Source organism: Pundamilia nyererei, unplaced genomic scaffold, assembly GCF_000239375.1.
Source record: "Pundamilia nyererei isolate P.nyererei 1_Seehausen unplaced genomic scaffold, PunNye1.0 scaffold00123, whole genome shotgun sequence".
In the NCBI taxonomy this organism is placed as follows: Eukaryota; Metazoa; Chordata; class Actinopteri; order Cichliformes; family Cichlidae; genus Pundamilia; species Pundamilia nyererei.
Window position 1 is genome coordinate 26,171 of NW_005187524.1, and position 16,607 is coordinate 42,777.

Below are 16,607 nucleotides of genomic sequence, written 5' to 3' on the forward strand. Positions count from 1 at the left end.
TGTACAGTCAGCAGTTACCACACTTTATTGTGTTACTATTTATTGATGCCAACATTTCTGCTTTAAGAAGATGAATTATATTAGACAATAATGAAGGAAATATTGAAATGGCAGCAGATGAATAAATTCTCCAAAGTGGCCGATCTAATAAGTGACACCATCATCATAACAAGGTGACTTTTGATGTGCTGACGCTCACAGATCTCAGGCTCGCTGTCAGGGGAGGATTTCTTGATCCGTTTTGGCTGCGATGTGCCAGCTTGGAGACGAGCCTGAGGCAGACTGCTTAGGTTTCCCTGGCAGTTTTGTGATCTGTTCTTTTTATTTAAAACCTGGACAAAAACAAATACAGTTCAAAATAAAATCCAGTACTCAAAACAAGTCATGAGTATATCGAGGGGGAGAGCTTAGGTTTAGTAGTTTGGAGACAAAGTTAGAGAAGAAAGACTGAGATGGTTTGTGCAGAAAGAAAATTGGATATGCTGAATAGAAGGGAAAAGAAGAACACCACAGAGGATGTTCATGTATAGAGTGAAGGAGGACATGCAGAGGGTTGGTGTGATAGAGGATGCTATAGATGCTAGAGATAGGGTGAAATGGAGACAGATAATCTGCTGTGGTGACCCCTAAAGGGAGCAGCTGAAAAAAGAAAACGACTTAAACTTCGTTATACCTTAGTTATACCTGACTACTACCATGTTGAACCCCCCTTTTTTGCCAACAGAACTGCCTTAAGTCTTCATTGCATGGATTTAACAAGGTGCTAGGAGCATATTTGGTCCATGTTAACATGATAGCATCACACAGAACATGGTGCATTATCCTGCTGCAAATAGCCATCAGAAAATGCGGGTACACTGTAGTCATAAAGGGATGGACACAGTTGGCAACAATATTCAGACAGGCTGTGGCATTTTAATGATAGTTGGTACAAAGAAGCCCAAAGTGTGCCAAGATTTTTTTTCCTTTTGTTGATGCAAAATCCTGACCCTACCAAGTGAATGTAACAATATAAATTGACTGATTTTGCATGTTTTCTTTTTTTTAGATAAATTATTGTCAAATTTCGGTGACTGTGCAATTTGTAGCCTCAGTTTCCTGTTCTTAGCAGACACGAGTGGCACAGGATGTGGTTTTCTTTAGCCCATCTGCCTCAAGGCTTATCGTTTTCAGAGGCTCTTCTGCATACCTTGGTGGTAACAAGCAGATTTTTGAGTCACTGTTACCTTCCTGTCAGCTTGAGGCAGTCTGGCTTGTTCCTTGAGCTTTAGCATCAACAACTGCCGCTCAGGTTTTATCACTATTCTCTGTAAACCTTAAAGATTGCATATCCCAGCAGACCAGCAGTTTCTAAAATACTCAGACCACCCACGTTCCCAAATCTGATGCTCAGTTTGAACATCTGCAGGTTTTCCTGCCCATGAGCTGCTGCCATCATGACTGGCTGATCATATATTTGCATTAATGAGCAGCTGAGCAGTGTAGCTGACAAAGTGTTCGGTGAGTGATCATGTTAGTGTCTTACCTCTGGACTATTGTTTCTGGTGTGTTTTCAGGAACTGCTCTATCTGGGATCCTTTGGTCCTGTTAGCGTACGAGTTGAAGACTTGCCGGCATGAAAAATTCACCTTCTCACATATTCGGATGTGCTTCTCTAATCTTTCACTCGCAAACTTTCTGTTGCAGACTTTGCAAGGAAAAAGCTGGAGGCTGACTTCTGTGCTCTCCATGAGCACGAGCTCTCCCTGTTGTGGTCCACTCCATTGTGAAGGTCTAGATGGAAGAGTCGAATCCCAGAGCTGATTTCCTCCTGCCCCTCTGTGGTTTCCTGTATAAGGAGTTTTCTGCAGATTCACCTGAGGCACATCACTGTACTTTATTTTTTCTATTTCTCCACCAGTACCACAATCTGTCCCATCTCCTCGTTTTCCTCTGGTATGCTCTTTCACATTGTGCCATCTTGATTTGTTCAGTTCTCCACTCACTTCTTGTTTGCTGGATATGACCTTAGAAGTGCCTTTATTTCCTTTCCTGTTAGGCTGAATAGTTTCTGAATCGTCCTGCTGTTCTTCCTTTGTAGTCCTCATTCTGTCCTCAGTCCTCTGATCTTGTTTGAGCCTAACTTGCTTAAAATCATCATACCTTCTGTTCTCCATCATTTTATCTGTGCCTCGTGCTAGCTCTCTAAACTGGAGCTCAGACATTCTGGTATTAGTTTGAGCTTCTCGCACCTGAGCTCGTCCTCTGTTGTGTCCCTCCTCCCTACTCGTTTTCTCATTACCTCCAGCATAGTCAGCGCTGGCCCTCTGGAGCTTTTGTCTTATTTTTAATTCAACTTTCAAGAGCTTCTCCTGCAGCATGAGCTGTTTTGCATGGATTGCTTTGGTCATCTGCAGCTCTTCACTGGGCAGTCTGTCTGACAGTGAGGCTACGGTGGTCTCTGTGATGTCATGTGAATGATGCTCCTGGGGTAACAAAGGGGCTACTGGTTGAGTAGAAACTGTGATGTTTTCAAAATCATCCAAATCGAGTGAAACCTGTGGCCTGCTAGGTCTTCTATGGCTCACAGGCTTGTTTGGAAATGGATGATTTACTGCATCTGCTTTCCTATTAGGCACGCCACGTCTTTCCCCTGCAAAGTTGTGGTGCCCCTGAGGAGTGTCTCTTCTTCTATGTGTGTTCATGACTTCATCTGTTGTTACAGATCATAAGCTGTTGTTCCACAGATTCAAAGATACCTGAATCCACTATATGGGGTCCTTTTATTGTATAATTTCTGTGCAAAAAGCAAGCAGAAAAGGGAAAGGGTAAGGCTTGTACAATATCACTGCCCCAATTCCAAAAAAGTTGATGTATAAAAGCTTATTTAAAAACAGGATGTAGTAATTATCTGAAAATCTCATAAACCCACATTTTAGTCACAACAGATCATAGAAAGCATATGACATGTTTGAACTGAGATAATGTTATCAAATAGCAGTTTTACTGTTTCATAAAAAAATATTTTCGCATTTCTGAAAAAGTTGGGATGAGGCAACAAAAAGTCGGAAAAGTAAGTAAAAAAGAAATTCTTGAAAAACATTTTTTAGTTCATTAGATTTATCTGCAAAAGCTCAGTAACACCACTGGGTATAAAAAGATTTTAGAGAGGCAGGCTTTCTCAGAAGTAGCGGTGGGCAGAGGTTCACCAATCTGGAAAGAAACTGTGTCTGCATTTGAAACCTTTCAATATCATATCATATACAGTACATATTATCATCAAAAGATGCAGAGAATTTGGGGGAAATCTGGGGAAAAAATAGAGGGACCATTACGCTTGTTATCAATTCCAATTTTTAACAGCTTTCAGCTCTGATGGTATGGGGGTACATTTATGCCTATGCAATTGGCAGCTTGCACATTTGAAAAGGCTCCATGCTCAACCCTGAAAGGTACATACAGGCTTTATAGCAATGTATGCTTCTCCATGTGGTTCTTTTGGAAGGAAGGCCTTGCATATTTCCAAAAGATGATGCTAAACCACATACTGCATCTATTACAGCAGTACTGCATCCATGAGCTGCCAAACTGGTCTGCCTGCAGCTTGGACCTTTCACCAAATGAAAATATTTAGCACATCATGAATTGAAAAAGCACCTCGAATCTTAAACGAGTGAAGAATGGGATGACAGCCAGCTTCTCCCAAAATTTCAGCAGCTCTAAAGAAATGTTTCTGCCATCACCTTTATTAAATGTTTCTTTTAGTCTAGGACTAGGTTTAATCCATGCTTGTAAAACAGGCTATAAATGCAGGGGGGAAAAAACTCAAGTACAAAGGTAATTAACGCACTGCTTTAAAAATATCTGTGTTACAGTTCAGTTTATCAACAGATATTTAGGCTTAATTTGGCGCATGGTGAGATGGTCAAATGCTTCAGAAAGAGACAAGCATGTTTATTTATTTATTTTTATTAAAGTGTTTTTAACGGCACAAGATAGGTTTTGTTAACTTTTTAACAACAAAGACCATAAATGTGCGCTCGACTAATAATTCAAAAAATACCGATATGTTCATGTCTTTGTCTGCAATAACATTTATTAGATAAAAAATAGAATCCAGTTTCAGAAAACTCTCATAAATATAATCTGCTATCTACTTACCAGCATACCGATGTATATTTTCCTTAAAAATCCTGTCCTTCCAGCGTTTACATTTGTTGCCTAGATACAAAGCTTCTCGGTTGTTTTCTGATTGGTCCGGTAAACAAACACCACTTCCTGTAATCCTCTGTTCCAGCCCAGTAGGTGGCGATAATGCAATTAGGAACTCAAAGAAGAAGAGGAAGAAGAAGTGGCGTCTCGTATGTTTTGAATTTGCTGTAATTCGGAACTGGGTCGGTGTTTCACGGCTTCTGGATAAAATTCAGGTAAATTAAATGATAGCGACTTTTTGCGCAGTAAAGTAGCAGTAATACTAAGCTAGGTGTGCTATGTATTATTTATGTTGGCATAGCTTCAGTCACCTGTGATTACAAATCACCTTTAAGCATTAAAGGACTGCCTTTTTCTTCTTCTTTTTTAAGATCCGTTATGGCCGATGAAGACCTAATTTCAGTGGATTATGAGATTTTTGGCAGAGTGCAAGGTGTATTTTTTCGGAAATACACGCAGGTGAGTTTGACATTGTCCCTGTATTCCTATGATTACCATTTTCTTACTATTATGACATCTCTTTTGCCCTCCACAATCTTAATAATAATAATAATAATAATAATAATAATAATAATAATAATAATAATAATAATCCCTTTTGCGTTTTTTTTTCTTTCAGGCAGAAGGGAAGAAACTTGGCCTTGTTGGCTGGGTCCAAAACACACCAGCAGGAACAGTGCAAGGGCAGCTACAAGGCCCACGCAAAAAGGTGAAGGAAATGCAAGAATGGCTGAGATCCACTGGGAGCCCCAAGTCACACATAACCAAGGCAGAGTTCAAGAATGAGAAAGAAGTTGACAGCCTAGAACATTCATCTTTCAACGTAGTAAAATAACTGTGCCTTTAATATTAACTTATGCAGATGTTTTATTTATTTAGTCTTTTTTTTGTTTTTACTGGTTGGAATTTAACATTTAAACTGAACGGGAGGAAGAGGTGTACTGCATTCGTTTGATCTCCTAAATGTTCACAGAATATGTAACAACATTAATAAATGGGAACTTCCTTCATTGGGACTCACATTGTCTGATTTTATTGCAATAACAGCAGTGAAGGAATATTCAACTCAGTCAGCTTTAACATGCCTGGTTGTGAAGGACCTATACTCTGCATTTAAAGTGGTTAGCGGAGGTGGCTACATTGTTCAAATTTTTTTTTATTTTTTAGAAACCTTTAACAAAATTATATTTGTTCTCATGGTCATGCAAACAGGCACATGTGTGTGCTTGCCTGTTTTCAAAAGAAAGCTGTAATAATAACACCTTTTCAGGGTTCATCAAAAGCTCTTAAAGACTATTTACGCATAAGGTAACATAAACTATTTTGCTAAATTATCAAGATACTGATACAAGCTCAGTTATTCCAAGGACAAACACCCTGATATTGTTGGGTCTTCTGGTTTAAGATAACAGGTAAACGCCACACATGCCAATAAAGTGGGTAGGTCAGCAAATAATTTGACTTCATGTTGGTATGAAAAACACAGGTGTATCTGATGTGTCTGTGCAGACTTACTGGCACACTTGTACACAAACGGGGCATTTAAAGTTATTAATAAAATGTGTTTTTCCACTGTAACTTGATGTATCGAGACATGTTAGGATGATGTTGCAGGCCTGGCCACTCTTGAGTTTGCTTGAGTTTTATCCATATCGAGGTATACAGTGGGCAAGCTAACTGAGGGAGATGTGACTGAAATTGTTTTGTTGACTTCTTAACTGCAGAAAGGAAAACTGACTGGGTGTATAAGCACATTGAACAGCACACTCCGTACAGGAGGTGGCGGTATGCAGTAAAAGCAGGCTAACTTACGAAAGAAGATGTCTGGTAAACATGGCACATTCAAGTCAACGCGGTGATCGAAATTTTCCAGTAAAGCTCCGAATTCCCAGCTACAAAGACGCAAGTGTAAGCAATCGAAAGGGGTGACTATGACAAACTGTAGACATTAATATTAGCATTGTATATAGCTGAAGTCATTAAGTCATACGGATAGAAGTTTCCGAGTCGACGCGAACGCAGCAGTAAATTCAACCACACCAGAAGGTGGCAGTATTATAATATTAGCCAGTTTTAAGCGGTTATAGGCCTGTGTTTTTGTTTCACGTTGACTGTACACAACAGCTGAGGTATTTGAGGGCATGGTTTTATTAAGCTAAATATTTTATCATATTTAATGAAATATGAAAGAGGGTTTTACTTCAAAATGTGTCGCTGTCAAAAAGTCCCCTTTGGAATTAGCTAGCATTAACTACTTAGCAACGGTTAACTAACTTCTTACTTTGCGGTCGCCGGTACAGGTGATAGACCACAGATACAAAGAGAACTGAATTTAATTCCCATTATGATTAAGTGTTTACCCAAAGAGGTTCAGGGGAAGCTTCGCTCCGGTGTCGCTATCCCCTCGCTTCAGCAGTGTGTGGAGGAGCTAATTTTAAACAGCATCGATGCCGGGGCGACCTGTGTGGGAGTCCGAATGGACATGGAGGCATTTAAAATTCAGGTGATCGATAACGGTGCTGGGATGAGCGCCGAGGACATGGCCTGTGTTGGGAATAGATACCACACAAGTAAATGCACTTCTGTGGCGGACCTGGACAACCTCAGGTGGTATGGTTTCAGAGGGGAAGCCTTGGCGAGTTTAGTTTCTTTAGCCACACTTGTTGAAATCTCCTCCCGGACCAGATCATCTGTAAAAACACACGTTAAAATATTCAAGGAGGGGAAGGGCTTGGAGGTCTTTGAAGCAGAGGCTGCTCGACCCTCAGCGGGCACAACTGTCATCATTTGTAACTTCTTCCACAACATGCCTGTCCGAAGGAAGAGGGTTGATGCCGTCCTGGAGGGTGAGAGGATCAGGCACAGAGTGGAAGCTATTTCCTTGATGCACCCCTCTGTTTCCTTCACCCTGAAGAATGACTGCACAGGAGCCATGATGGTGCAGCTCCCGAAAGCAAGAAACACTTATCACAGGTTTGTTCAGATACATAATCTCGGGCGAGCAGAGAAGCTGGGAGAAATCAGCCACACATACAAACAGTTTGAAGTGATGGGTTACATTGGCAGAGAGGGCCACTACAACAACAGCTTACAGTTCCTGTATGTGAATGAAAGACTGCTGTTGAAAACACGTATTCACAAGCTGCTGAATGTTCTCCTGCGCCGACTGACCAGTTCAAACCAGAAGAATGACAGTCCAGATGGGCAGTCTGTCATCAGAAGTCCAAAGCACAAGCGAAGCCAAGATCTGTATGGAGTGTATATCATCAATATTAAATGCTCTTACTCGGAGTATGACATTTCCCTCGAGCCTGCCAAAACTCTAATAGAGTTCAAAGACTGGGATGGCATTTTGCTCTGTGTTGAAGAAGCAGTGAAAGCTTTCCTGAGGAGGGAGAACTTAGTGGCTGTCATTACTCAAGACGACTTGGACTATGCATCTCCAAGAGTGTTTGGAACTGGCAAAACAGAACCAGAAGAGAACGGTGACAAAGGTGGCCAAACAGCTACCACTATTTCTACAATGGACTGTAGCGTTGGCACGAGACTGGCATCTGAATCTGTTCATCGTAATCACACAGGTGACAGTGTTTCTAAAGATGGTGTTTGCCTGGAGGCTAGATCGGATAAAAGTGAACAACCAGGCCAGCAAAAGATAAGTACAAATGAGTTGCAAAATGTACACAGTGAAAAATGTTTAAACAATGCATGTAGCGATGAGCTGATGTCTGATCTGGCTACAGTGGAACCTTTATCTTATAAAATTAATAAAGAAGTGGAGCCCGCATATAGTGAAGCTGGGGAAGGTTCTAATATTTTGCATATTTCAAGAGAGCTACTTTTAAAAGAAGGAGATGACAGCTTCATTCAACAAGCCCAGCCTGCTTTAAACTACACTGAGAGAATAGTACCTGACTGTCAGGATACAAGCTGCCATGCACAGACTTTAGTAAGTAAGAGAAAGATCAGATTGTCTGATCAATATATTCAAGAGCGTCTGCAGAGTTGGGACCTTTTGCAAAACAATAGGCCAGTATTTCAGGAGGAAAGTTTAACAGTAAAATCTGAAGAAAAAGCTTCTGTTGCGAAACGCAAAATCTCACTAGACACAAGCAGATCTTCTCAGAAACAATACAGAGACTCTTCCTCTGTTGTCCCCTCAAAGATTTCCAAGATAATTTCATGCCATAAATTATCTGGATCTCTTGACAAGTTTCGACGAACGTGTGTTAAATCTGGTGAACTCGAATCACAGTTACCCAAGGCTCATTTGAAGAACGACACTCCTCAGACAGACCGCGTTGTTTTGAATACATCAATTTTCCAGGAAGTTCAACAAGAAGATGAGATGCAGGACAAAGATGAGGCAAAGAACAGCCTCCAAAGCCCGCCAACTCTCTCTATTTTCACTAAGATAAAACCAGAATCAGCACAGAACCAAGGTAAAAAATCTTTGGCAGCTAAACTCCGTCATTTGAAACAACATGGGACAGATGATTCAGAGGTATCATTGGATTTTTCCAGAAACATCTCAAAGGATACTATCTGTGTCAGTACTGGAATTGACGGTAACCAAGATAGCAATGAGATTCCCTGTGACCCTGAGTTCAACATGAGGCCAGCCTCAGGTTGCATTTTAAACCCTGAACTTGCTATGAATGAAGAGGCTATCACATCGAGCGACTGGCTCCAGCAGTACGACGCATCTGTCGGAAAGACGGTTTATGTGAACAGAGTGACCGGGCTCAGCAAATATGAGGTCTCAGCTATGGAGGAAACTCAAGTGCGCTGCACGTCTGATGTCACCAATATAGCAGTTAGTGTCATTTCTGAAATGGGTAAGTTAGCACACAAAATTGCACATATGCACATTAATACAGATAATTTGTTTACTGTTTTAATGCATGCCGTCATGTCCATGTAGGGATGGAATACAGGTGTTACCCATTTCAGGTGGATCTAGTGTTGCCATTCCTGCCTAAATCCAGACCAGAAAGGGTGATTAGATCAGGGCCTGATTGTAGAGGTACCTCACAGATTTATAAGCGTGTAGGCTGTAAGGTCATGACCTCAGATAATGTACAAAATGCAGTTGATAATTTGCAGCCTTTTATTATCTCGTCTTTACAGGTGATGTTGGTGAAAGCTCAAACTCGCTTTTTTCATTGTACTCAAAATGGAATAATCCCGTGTTTGTCCGCCCTCCAATGGTAATGAAAACACATTTTTACTTTGTATTAACTCGATTTAGTAATGACTTGAACTGATTGGCTCATAGCAAAACACAAAGTCAGATTTCACTTCGGTGGTTTTGTTTTTGATACTACATCATCCCTCCACAGGTCGGTGTGGATATTTCCAGTGGACAAAGTGACGGACTGGCCGTAAAGATCCACAACGTCCTTTTTCCATACCGCTTCTCTAAGTCCATGATTCACTCCATGAAGGCAAATTAATCTCTCAGCATTAGCCACTTTTTATTAGCAGTTTTACAAATTTCAGTAAAACGCTGTCATAAAGCTGTGATGCAATTCTCCTATAGGTTATTCATCAGGTGGATAAAAAGTTTCTTGCGTGCCTTATTAGTACTAAGGATGACGAGCTGGTGCAACACACTGAAACTAAAGGTGAAGTTAGAAACATTAAATCTTTGTCATTTATTGTTTTCTTGAGACATGTTTATTTATTTATTTGTACATTTTCAATTACAAAACAGGAAACCTGTTGGTGCTGGTAGATCAACATGCTGCACATGAAAGAGTGCGACTTGAAAATTTAATTGCAGGTAAAAAAAAAAGAAGAATTGAACAGTAGTTTAGTTTTGTTATTGAAACACTGATAATGCTGTTAATAGGTGCTTATTGTAATTCTGCAGTCATAGCTGTTTGTGCTGTCACAGATTCATATGCAGATGACCCAGATGTCCCAGGAGAGAGATGCCTGTGTACTTCAACCATTTTGCCACCTCTTGGGATCAGTGTAACAGAAGAGGAGATAAGGCTGCTTAGGTATGGAAATCTATTGGGTGTATTGGGCAACAAGCAAAGAGGGAAAGCCTGCAAAGACAGAATACATATAGTAAATATCTTCCAACACCCCTCATTTCTTCATATTTTGTTAGGAAAATGGGAAATGGGTGCAGTTGTTTATTGAAAACGTTCATGGAGTATATGAGGCAAAAACAGAGTTTGTAAAGTTCTGATAATATTTGGTGACCACTTTTATCCTTAAGAATGGCCTGAAGTCTTTTAAGCAAGCTTTTCTTTCTTTAAGTAGTCTTCAGGAAGGATTTTCCAGACTTATTGAAGGACGTTCTTTGGATGTTGGCTGCCTTTTGTTCTGTTCTCTGTCAAGATGGTCCCACACTGCTTCAGTAATGTTGTAGTCCTCTAGGGAGGCCGGTCCATGAATGATAGTGTTCCAGCATATATTTTTTTCTATCCTGGCATGTTTTTACTGTATTGGCAGTGTGTTTGGAGTCATTGTCATTCTGAAAAACAAAGTGCCTAGAGATACAATTTAATAAATGGTCAAGTATACTACTTTATTGTATTTTTTGCACCACATGCTTAAGCTTTGTAGACTAGCAGTAGAACATAGAGTTTGTGTTCAGATGTTATTTAGTTAGTACTCATAGACTGTTCTTGTATTTTCCTACAGGTCCTGTCAGCCACATCTAAGGAGTTTGGGCCTGGAAGTTCATTTTTCACGGGCAGCAGATCTAAAAGTGTTTGTCGGGAAAGTGCCATTGTGTTTTATGGAAAAAGAGAGTAATGAGCTGAGGCGAGGAAGACCATCTGTTATAAAGCCAATTGCTGAGGTAAAACTGTTTCACTGTTTTTGCTAAGTGAGGCTTTTACAAAGCTGTTCTCTGATATGTACCGCTTAATTTTATCTGACAGGAGTATCTTCGAGAGCAGATTGAGGTAAGCTAGATTTTTTTCTGTTTTCCTATGTACTAAAGTTCTGTGATGCACAATGGTATGTACTATTTGCTTTGGTTTGTCTCTTTTTTCATTCCCCAGCTACTCCGCTCAACAGGTAGAGTGAGAGGAACTTTGCCTCTCACTGTTCTGAAAGTGCTCGCCTCACTAGCATGCCACGGTAAAGACAATCAGCTTCTCTCAGGCCTTGAATATATTTTTTTCTGTGATTCTGAGCCTGAAATCTTTATGCTTGTTATTTTTATACATGCTTGCATTGAACAGGTGCCATCAAATTCAACGACACCCTAAGTAGAGATGAATGCCACAGCTTGGTGGCATCCTTGTCTGCCTGCCAGCTGCCCTTCCAGTGTGCTCATGGCCGTCCATCTATTGTTCCCCTCGTAGACGTCCTTCATTTGGACAAAGACCACACGGTACCAGAACACATTCCACATTTGAACTCTGGACTAAAAGTCAGATTCAAGGAAATGTCCAGTGCAATATTGTGATGATGACTAAGTATTGTTGTCCTTGCAGGAAGTCCAGAAACCCAACCTCCGAAAGTTGAGAAGAATGTATAAAGCATGGAAGCTATATGGGAATGCTTAAGGGTGTCTATTTTGTTTTTAAATGTGTTGTTTTGTTTCTAAGAAAAAAAAAAAGATTCATAACTTATTAAATGGTTCAGATATTCCTGTTTCTTTGCCCAAATTCTATGGCTCAAGCTTTTTTCTTGTAATCTAAAGCAACAGAAAGTCATAGTAAGATATATACAGCACTGTGAAAGCCTGATCGCCCTCTTACACACTACTTAGGTTTTTGCATATTTATCACACTTAATGTTTCAGATCATCAAACTAATTTTAATATTAGACAAAGATAATTCAACTAAATATAAAATGCTGTTTTCAATTAATTACTTTATATGTTGAGGGGGGGGGGAAGCTATCCAAACCTCTCTGGCCACATATAAAAAGGACTGTAAGTATAACGTATGTAACATGATGTGAGTAACAGTAAGTTTTGTTAGCTGTAGTAGTTTGGATTTTATCGTGTGGCGCTCATAATGTTATAAATGTCAGTGCTATGAAAATCCTTCACATCTTTGCTTCCACATGCGCATCATGTTCAGTTTAACAACTTTATTCTGGGAGGTTTCAGTTCCCACAAACATTTTTTGCCTATTATGTTACTTCACAAAAAAATTGCTGATAGCTCATTGAGATATGATTTATTTAAAATAATAGATATTACTATACGAAATTCTTATAATTAATTCATTCTTTTTGGCACAGACTCAACAAGGTGCTGGAAACATTCAAGATTTTTGACCATAGTGATATGACAGCATTACAAAGGTCATTTGAGTATGGGGACACGAGTGTCATGTTCAAGAAACCAGTGTAATATGATTTAAGCTTTGTGACATGGTGCATTAACGTTCTTGAATCAGCCACCAGGAGATGGTGCACTGTGGTCATAAAGGGATGATCATAATCAGTAACCGTACTCTGGTAGGCTGTGCCATTTAAATAATTCCCAGTTGGAGCAAAGGGGTACAAAGTGAATTAATAATAATTGGAGCGCTATGTTTAATTATCTTAAAATGTATAGCAGCTTTTGGGTGTCTTTGCAGGCCTCCTCGCCTTGCAGCAGCACATTCTTGCAGACATGTTCTAGAGTTGGGCGGCAGAGAGACTTGAAGCGAGAGCGCTGTCGGGTACAGTAGGCGCACAGCATCGACGCAGCGCTGCTCCTTTGTTGTGATTGGAGTATTGAGCAGCTGTGTTGCAGACCCCTTCTTCCCCCACAGTTCCGGGTCATGCCACGTGACTTGCCCGCCCCCACATGTCCCTCCCAAGTAAACAATTCAGCATCATTTCATTATGTCTGTGAACAATCCCTGATTCTTATCATCGGTGGGAAAAAAGCCAGAGCTCGACAACAGATGCCTGTCACACAGCTAAAACCTCCCAGCATAGTCCGCATGTTATCAATGTGAAATGGCGAATGGAGATGAGATGGGTTTTTGGATTCGGATAAATTATGGAGCTAAATATAAATGCGAGCTGCAGTGTGTATTTTAAAATGGTCGAGCAAAACATGTCCACTTGACCTTGGAATCAAATGAGGTTTTATTGAAGAGGAGCCGTTTCCCACCACGGCTCTATTTAACCTTTGACTAAATTGATACAGCACGGCGTTACGTTTTTATCGCCCAGGAAATGGTTACATAGGCATATTTATAAATAGACTCGCGTTTTTCATCCCATATTGCATTAATAAGAGGCCGATAGCCATTTTTGTGAATGGGAGAGAGAGAGGGAGGGGAGGGGGGGGTCTGGTCATCTTGCGGTGCCTAACTGGCGTAAATAAAAACAAACCAAAAGGGATAAAGTGTCAGATATCGCTCATGGAGTGCATATAATGGTGGATAAATGTCAACAGGATGGCCTTTTACTCCAAAATATGCCTATGTGGCTGTCAGTCTGACCCCCCCTCCGCGGATGGTACAGTCTTGGTTCATTCATAAAATTCTAGCAGAGCATAAAAGGAGGGGCTTGCATTCTAGTCGTCCAGTTACCAGGTAGACTATACCTGGAGAAAAGACCCGAGCTGCTCTTCCCCAGCGGAAGGCCACAGTCATATTTGTCATTATTCAGGACTCGTGTGTGTGCGTGTGTGTGATTTTGCTTTTCTTTCTTTTCTTTTTTCTTTTCTTTTTTTTCTCCTCGTGATGTATCAAAACAACCTGACGCCTGACATGGATTCAGTCTCCCCCACCTGCCGGGCAGAGTCTCCTGTCGGGACACTCTGCCAGAAGACGCCAGAGGAGGCGAGCTCTCCAGCGTCCTCCACAGAGAGCAATGCAAAGGTATGAATGGCTTTGTTGATCATTTATTTAACACGCTACCCAGGAGGCACCCCGTTTAAAACAGATTAAAGATCACCATTCTCTCTCTCTCTCTCTCTCTCTCTCTCTCCCCCTCTTTTTTTTTTAAAGTGAGCCACAGACTGGATGCTCAAATGCTTTCATCTCTGTGGTGGGGGGAGGGGGAACTGATTGATAAGATTTAAATTAACTGGATGCGGTTAATTTTAAAGCATCATATTTATATATACATATATGCCTATAAGACGTGAGACATCGGAAATCTGTGCATGTGGAAATGTGACAAAATAGCCCTGTAGGTCGGTTGTTATGATTCCGACGTCCTGGGACCAAAATGCAAGCGTGTCGATGCAGCGGTTCATTGAGAAAAATAAATCCATTCAGGAGACTCCACAGCATCTCTGCGTCAGTGTTGACGTCAGAAACAATGATAAAGTCAAATATTGATCTGGGAGAAGGCTATTTCTGGTCGGGTATATTTCAGGAAGAGACACCACATGCAGGGTGTCCTCTGTTTTAGACTATAAACAAATGATTAAGAGGCTTTTATTGATTTTCAGCATCACAATCAGAGCCACGTGAAACCTCTGGTATAAATGAATAAATGTAACTGTAGTCCTCATTGTCAGTACTATCTCTGCTTTTTCAGGAGGTCTGCCAAGACATGAGCACTGAAGACACTCCATTTGTTCCAACGGTTACAGCAATTTCCTCTACCCCAGATTTCCAGTGGATGGTCCAGCCTACGATTATTACATCTGTCTCCCCGTCTCTGGGTAGCAAGCAAGCCAATGAACCGCGAAGCTCTCACCAGGCAACACCCAAAGCGGGCGGGAGTAAGGGAAAAAATGCTGCCAGAAAGGGGAAAACAGAGCAGGTAGGTTAGCTCCGATGAAGTCTACCTGCTATTGGACAGAACAGTCAGTAGTGTCAATTTGCATATGCCAATCTGAATTCCTTGTGTGCAGCCGAGCTATTGTGCATGCTCCTCTGGTGCCATGTGCGGGCTGTGTGCCTTCCTTAGGCAGTCAATTTATATTCAGGTCACAGCAAGTCTGCAACAATAGTCTATTTTTAGACGCATTGCAGTGAAACATGCTTTTGCCACTCTTCAGAGGGCGAACTGGGAGCGGGTGTTGTGGATTAGGGGAAGAAATGGCTGGATTCTTCGTGGTAATGACTGAATTATTTCCCTTACATCCCAGCTGTCTCCTGAGGAGGAGGAGAAGAAGAGGATAAGAAGGGAGAGGAATAAAATGGCTGCAGCAAAGTGTCGCAACAGAAGGAGGGAGCTCACAGATACACTGCAAGCTGTAAGTAAACAGTGATTAATTTGCTCAGCTGTCATTTACACCTACTGCGGTGTGTTTTGCTTTTTGTTTGTTTGTTTGATTTTCCACATGGATGATTTTTTGGTGTCGATCTGTTTAAAGGAGACAGACAAGCTGGAGGAGGAAAAGGCTGCCCTGGAGACCGAAATAGCCAACCTAATCAAAGAGAAAGAACGGCTCGAATTTATTCTTGTTACACATAAGCCGGTGTGCCAGGTGTCAGAAGAGCTTGAATCCATTTTCCAAGAGTCCACAGGGTCTCCAGGCCTACCGCCCAGTCCAGACGAGGACAGGCTTCCAGAGGATGGCACGCAAGAAGCTCCATCACTCCAAGACATGGACGACCCCAGCGATCCGTCCACAGCCATCTCTGGGAACTCGAATATTTTGCTGTGTGCAAGTGCTGAAATCAACATCTGTGATCTCGAGCCCTCCCTGGACCTTAAGGAGGGGCTACTGGACAATATTTTACCCACACTGGAGGAGAAGACTCCCATGGAGACAGCTCGATCCGTGCCAGACATAGATCTCAGTAGCTCTCTCGGGGTCTCGGACTGGGAGACTCTGTATAAGTCGGTTTCCAGCGACCTGGAGCCTCTCAGCACTCCCGTGGTCACCTCCACCCCTACCTGCAGCAGCTACCTGTCTGTGTTCACATTTGCGTGCCCTGAGCTGGACTCTCTCACAGAGGGACTAGACAGCCACAAAGGTGGAGGAAGCAAGGGCGATTCTGTCGACATCCTCAACTCTCCGACTCTCCTAGCCTTATAAAATGCAAAGAGGCGCTGATCTGTTTGATCTCTTTCTGGTCTCTCTGTTTGCAGGTTCCCGACGTTGAAATGAAATGAACAACGTATGCTGTAATGCTTCAAGGAACACATTCATGAAAAGTCTTGTACATGACTAAGCAAACATATAAACTCTCTTCAGATACATAGTCAACAGAGTGATGTAGCTAAAAGCATGGCTTTTAATTTAACCGAAAGGACTGAAGTAAGTTTTGATTTTAAACGCATGCTGAAAAATTCCAAATAATTTTCAAAGCTCATATCTGATCTGTTACTAGATCTAAGCTGTAACGTGGAATTTAATGTAACAGTATGGTTTTGTGTTTTTTGGTGTCAGTAGTGTACTGATTGATGTAAATGTCTTTACATATCCATCTAAGTACCTGCGTACCTCATCAAGTGTGGTTTGACCTCATTGTTAAAATGTTGAAAGTTTTCCATGAAAACATTCAGTGCTATATACTATTATATATATAGA

At 41.3% G+C, this 16,607-nt stretch overlaps 4 protein-coding genes across 6 annotated transcripts; 3 read left to right on the top strand and 1 right to left on the bottom strand.

Moving 5' to 3' along the window:
* Positions 1-23: 23 nt before the first annotated feature.
* LOC102209287 (zinc finger C2HC domain-containing protein 1C) lies at positions 24-6,609 on the bottom strand. Of its 2 annotated transcripts, none has more exons than XM_005742691.1 (3): positions 6,552-6,609; positions 1,526-2,776; positions 24-332 (listed from the first exon to the last, which is right to left on the bottom strand). In XM_005742691.1, the coding sequence occupies exon 2, from the start codon at positions 2,682-2,684 to the stop codon at positions 1,533-1,535; it is 1,152 nt and encodes a 383-aa protein (XP_005742748.1). In that variant the 5' UTR covers positions 2,685-2,776; positions 6,552-6,609; the 3' UTR covers positions 24-332; positions 1,526-1,532. The 2 variants fall into 2 exon arrangements, with proteins under 2 accessions (XP_005742748.1, XP_005742747.1); XM_005742690.1 differs by lacking the exon at positions 6,552-6,609 and adding an exon at positions 4,141-4,216.
* On the top strand, positions 4,306-5,207 carry acyp1 (acylphosphatase 1, erythrocyte (common) type). The gene is made up of 3 exons (XM_005742689.1): positions 4,306-4,406; positions 4,563-4,650; positions 4,811-5,207. The coding sequence occupies exons 2-3, from the start codon at positions 4,570-4,572 to the stop codon at positions 5,024-5,026; spliced, it is 297 nt and encodes a 98-aa protein (XP_005742746.1). The 5' UTR covers positions 4,306-4,406; positions 4,563-4,569; the 3' UTR covers positions 5,027-5,207.
* On the top strand, positions 6,204-11,909 carry mlh3 (mutL homolog 3 (E. coli)). Its single transcript, XM_005742687.2, has 12 exons — positions 6,204-9,029; positions 9,116-9,217; positions 9,322-9,401; positions 9,534-9,638; positions 9,734-9,818; positions 9,908-9,976; positions 10,091-10,199; positions 10,852-11,011; positions 11,094-11,117; positions 11,217-11,295; positions 11,400-11,551; positions 11,655-11,909. Exons 1-12 carry the CDS (start codon positions 6,536-6,538, stop codon positions 11,724-11,726), a joined length of 3,531 nt encoding a protein of 1,176 aa, XP_005742744.1. The 5' UTR covers positions 6,204-6,535; the 3' UTR covers positions 11,727-11,909.
* On the top strand, positions 11,667-16,579 carry fosaa (v-fos FBJ murine osteosarcoma viral oncogene homolog Aa). 2 transcript variants are annotated; one of them, XM_013913281.1, is made up of 5 exons: positions 11,667-11,728; positions 13,892-13,992; positions 14,660-14,887; positions 15,216-15,323; positions 15,444-16,579. In XM_013913281.1, the coding sequence occupies exons 1-5, from the start codon at positions 11,713-11,715 to the stop codon at positions 16,110-16,112; spliced, it is 1,122 nt and encodes a 373-aa protein (XP_013768735.1). In that variant the 5' UTR covers positions 11,667-11,712; the 3' UTR covers positions 16,113-16,579. The 2 variants fall into 2 exon arrangements, with proteins under 2 accessions (XP_013768735.1, XP_005742741.1); XM_005742684.1 differs by lacking the exon at positions 11,667-11,728 and having other exon boundaries at positions 13,711-13,992.
* Positions 16,580-16,607: the final 28 nt, after the last annotated feature.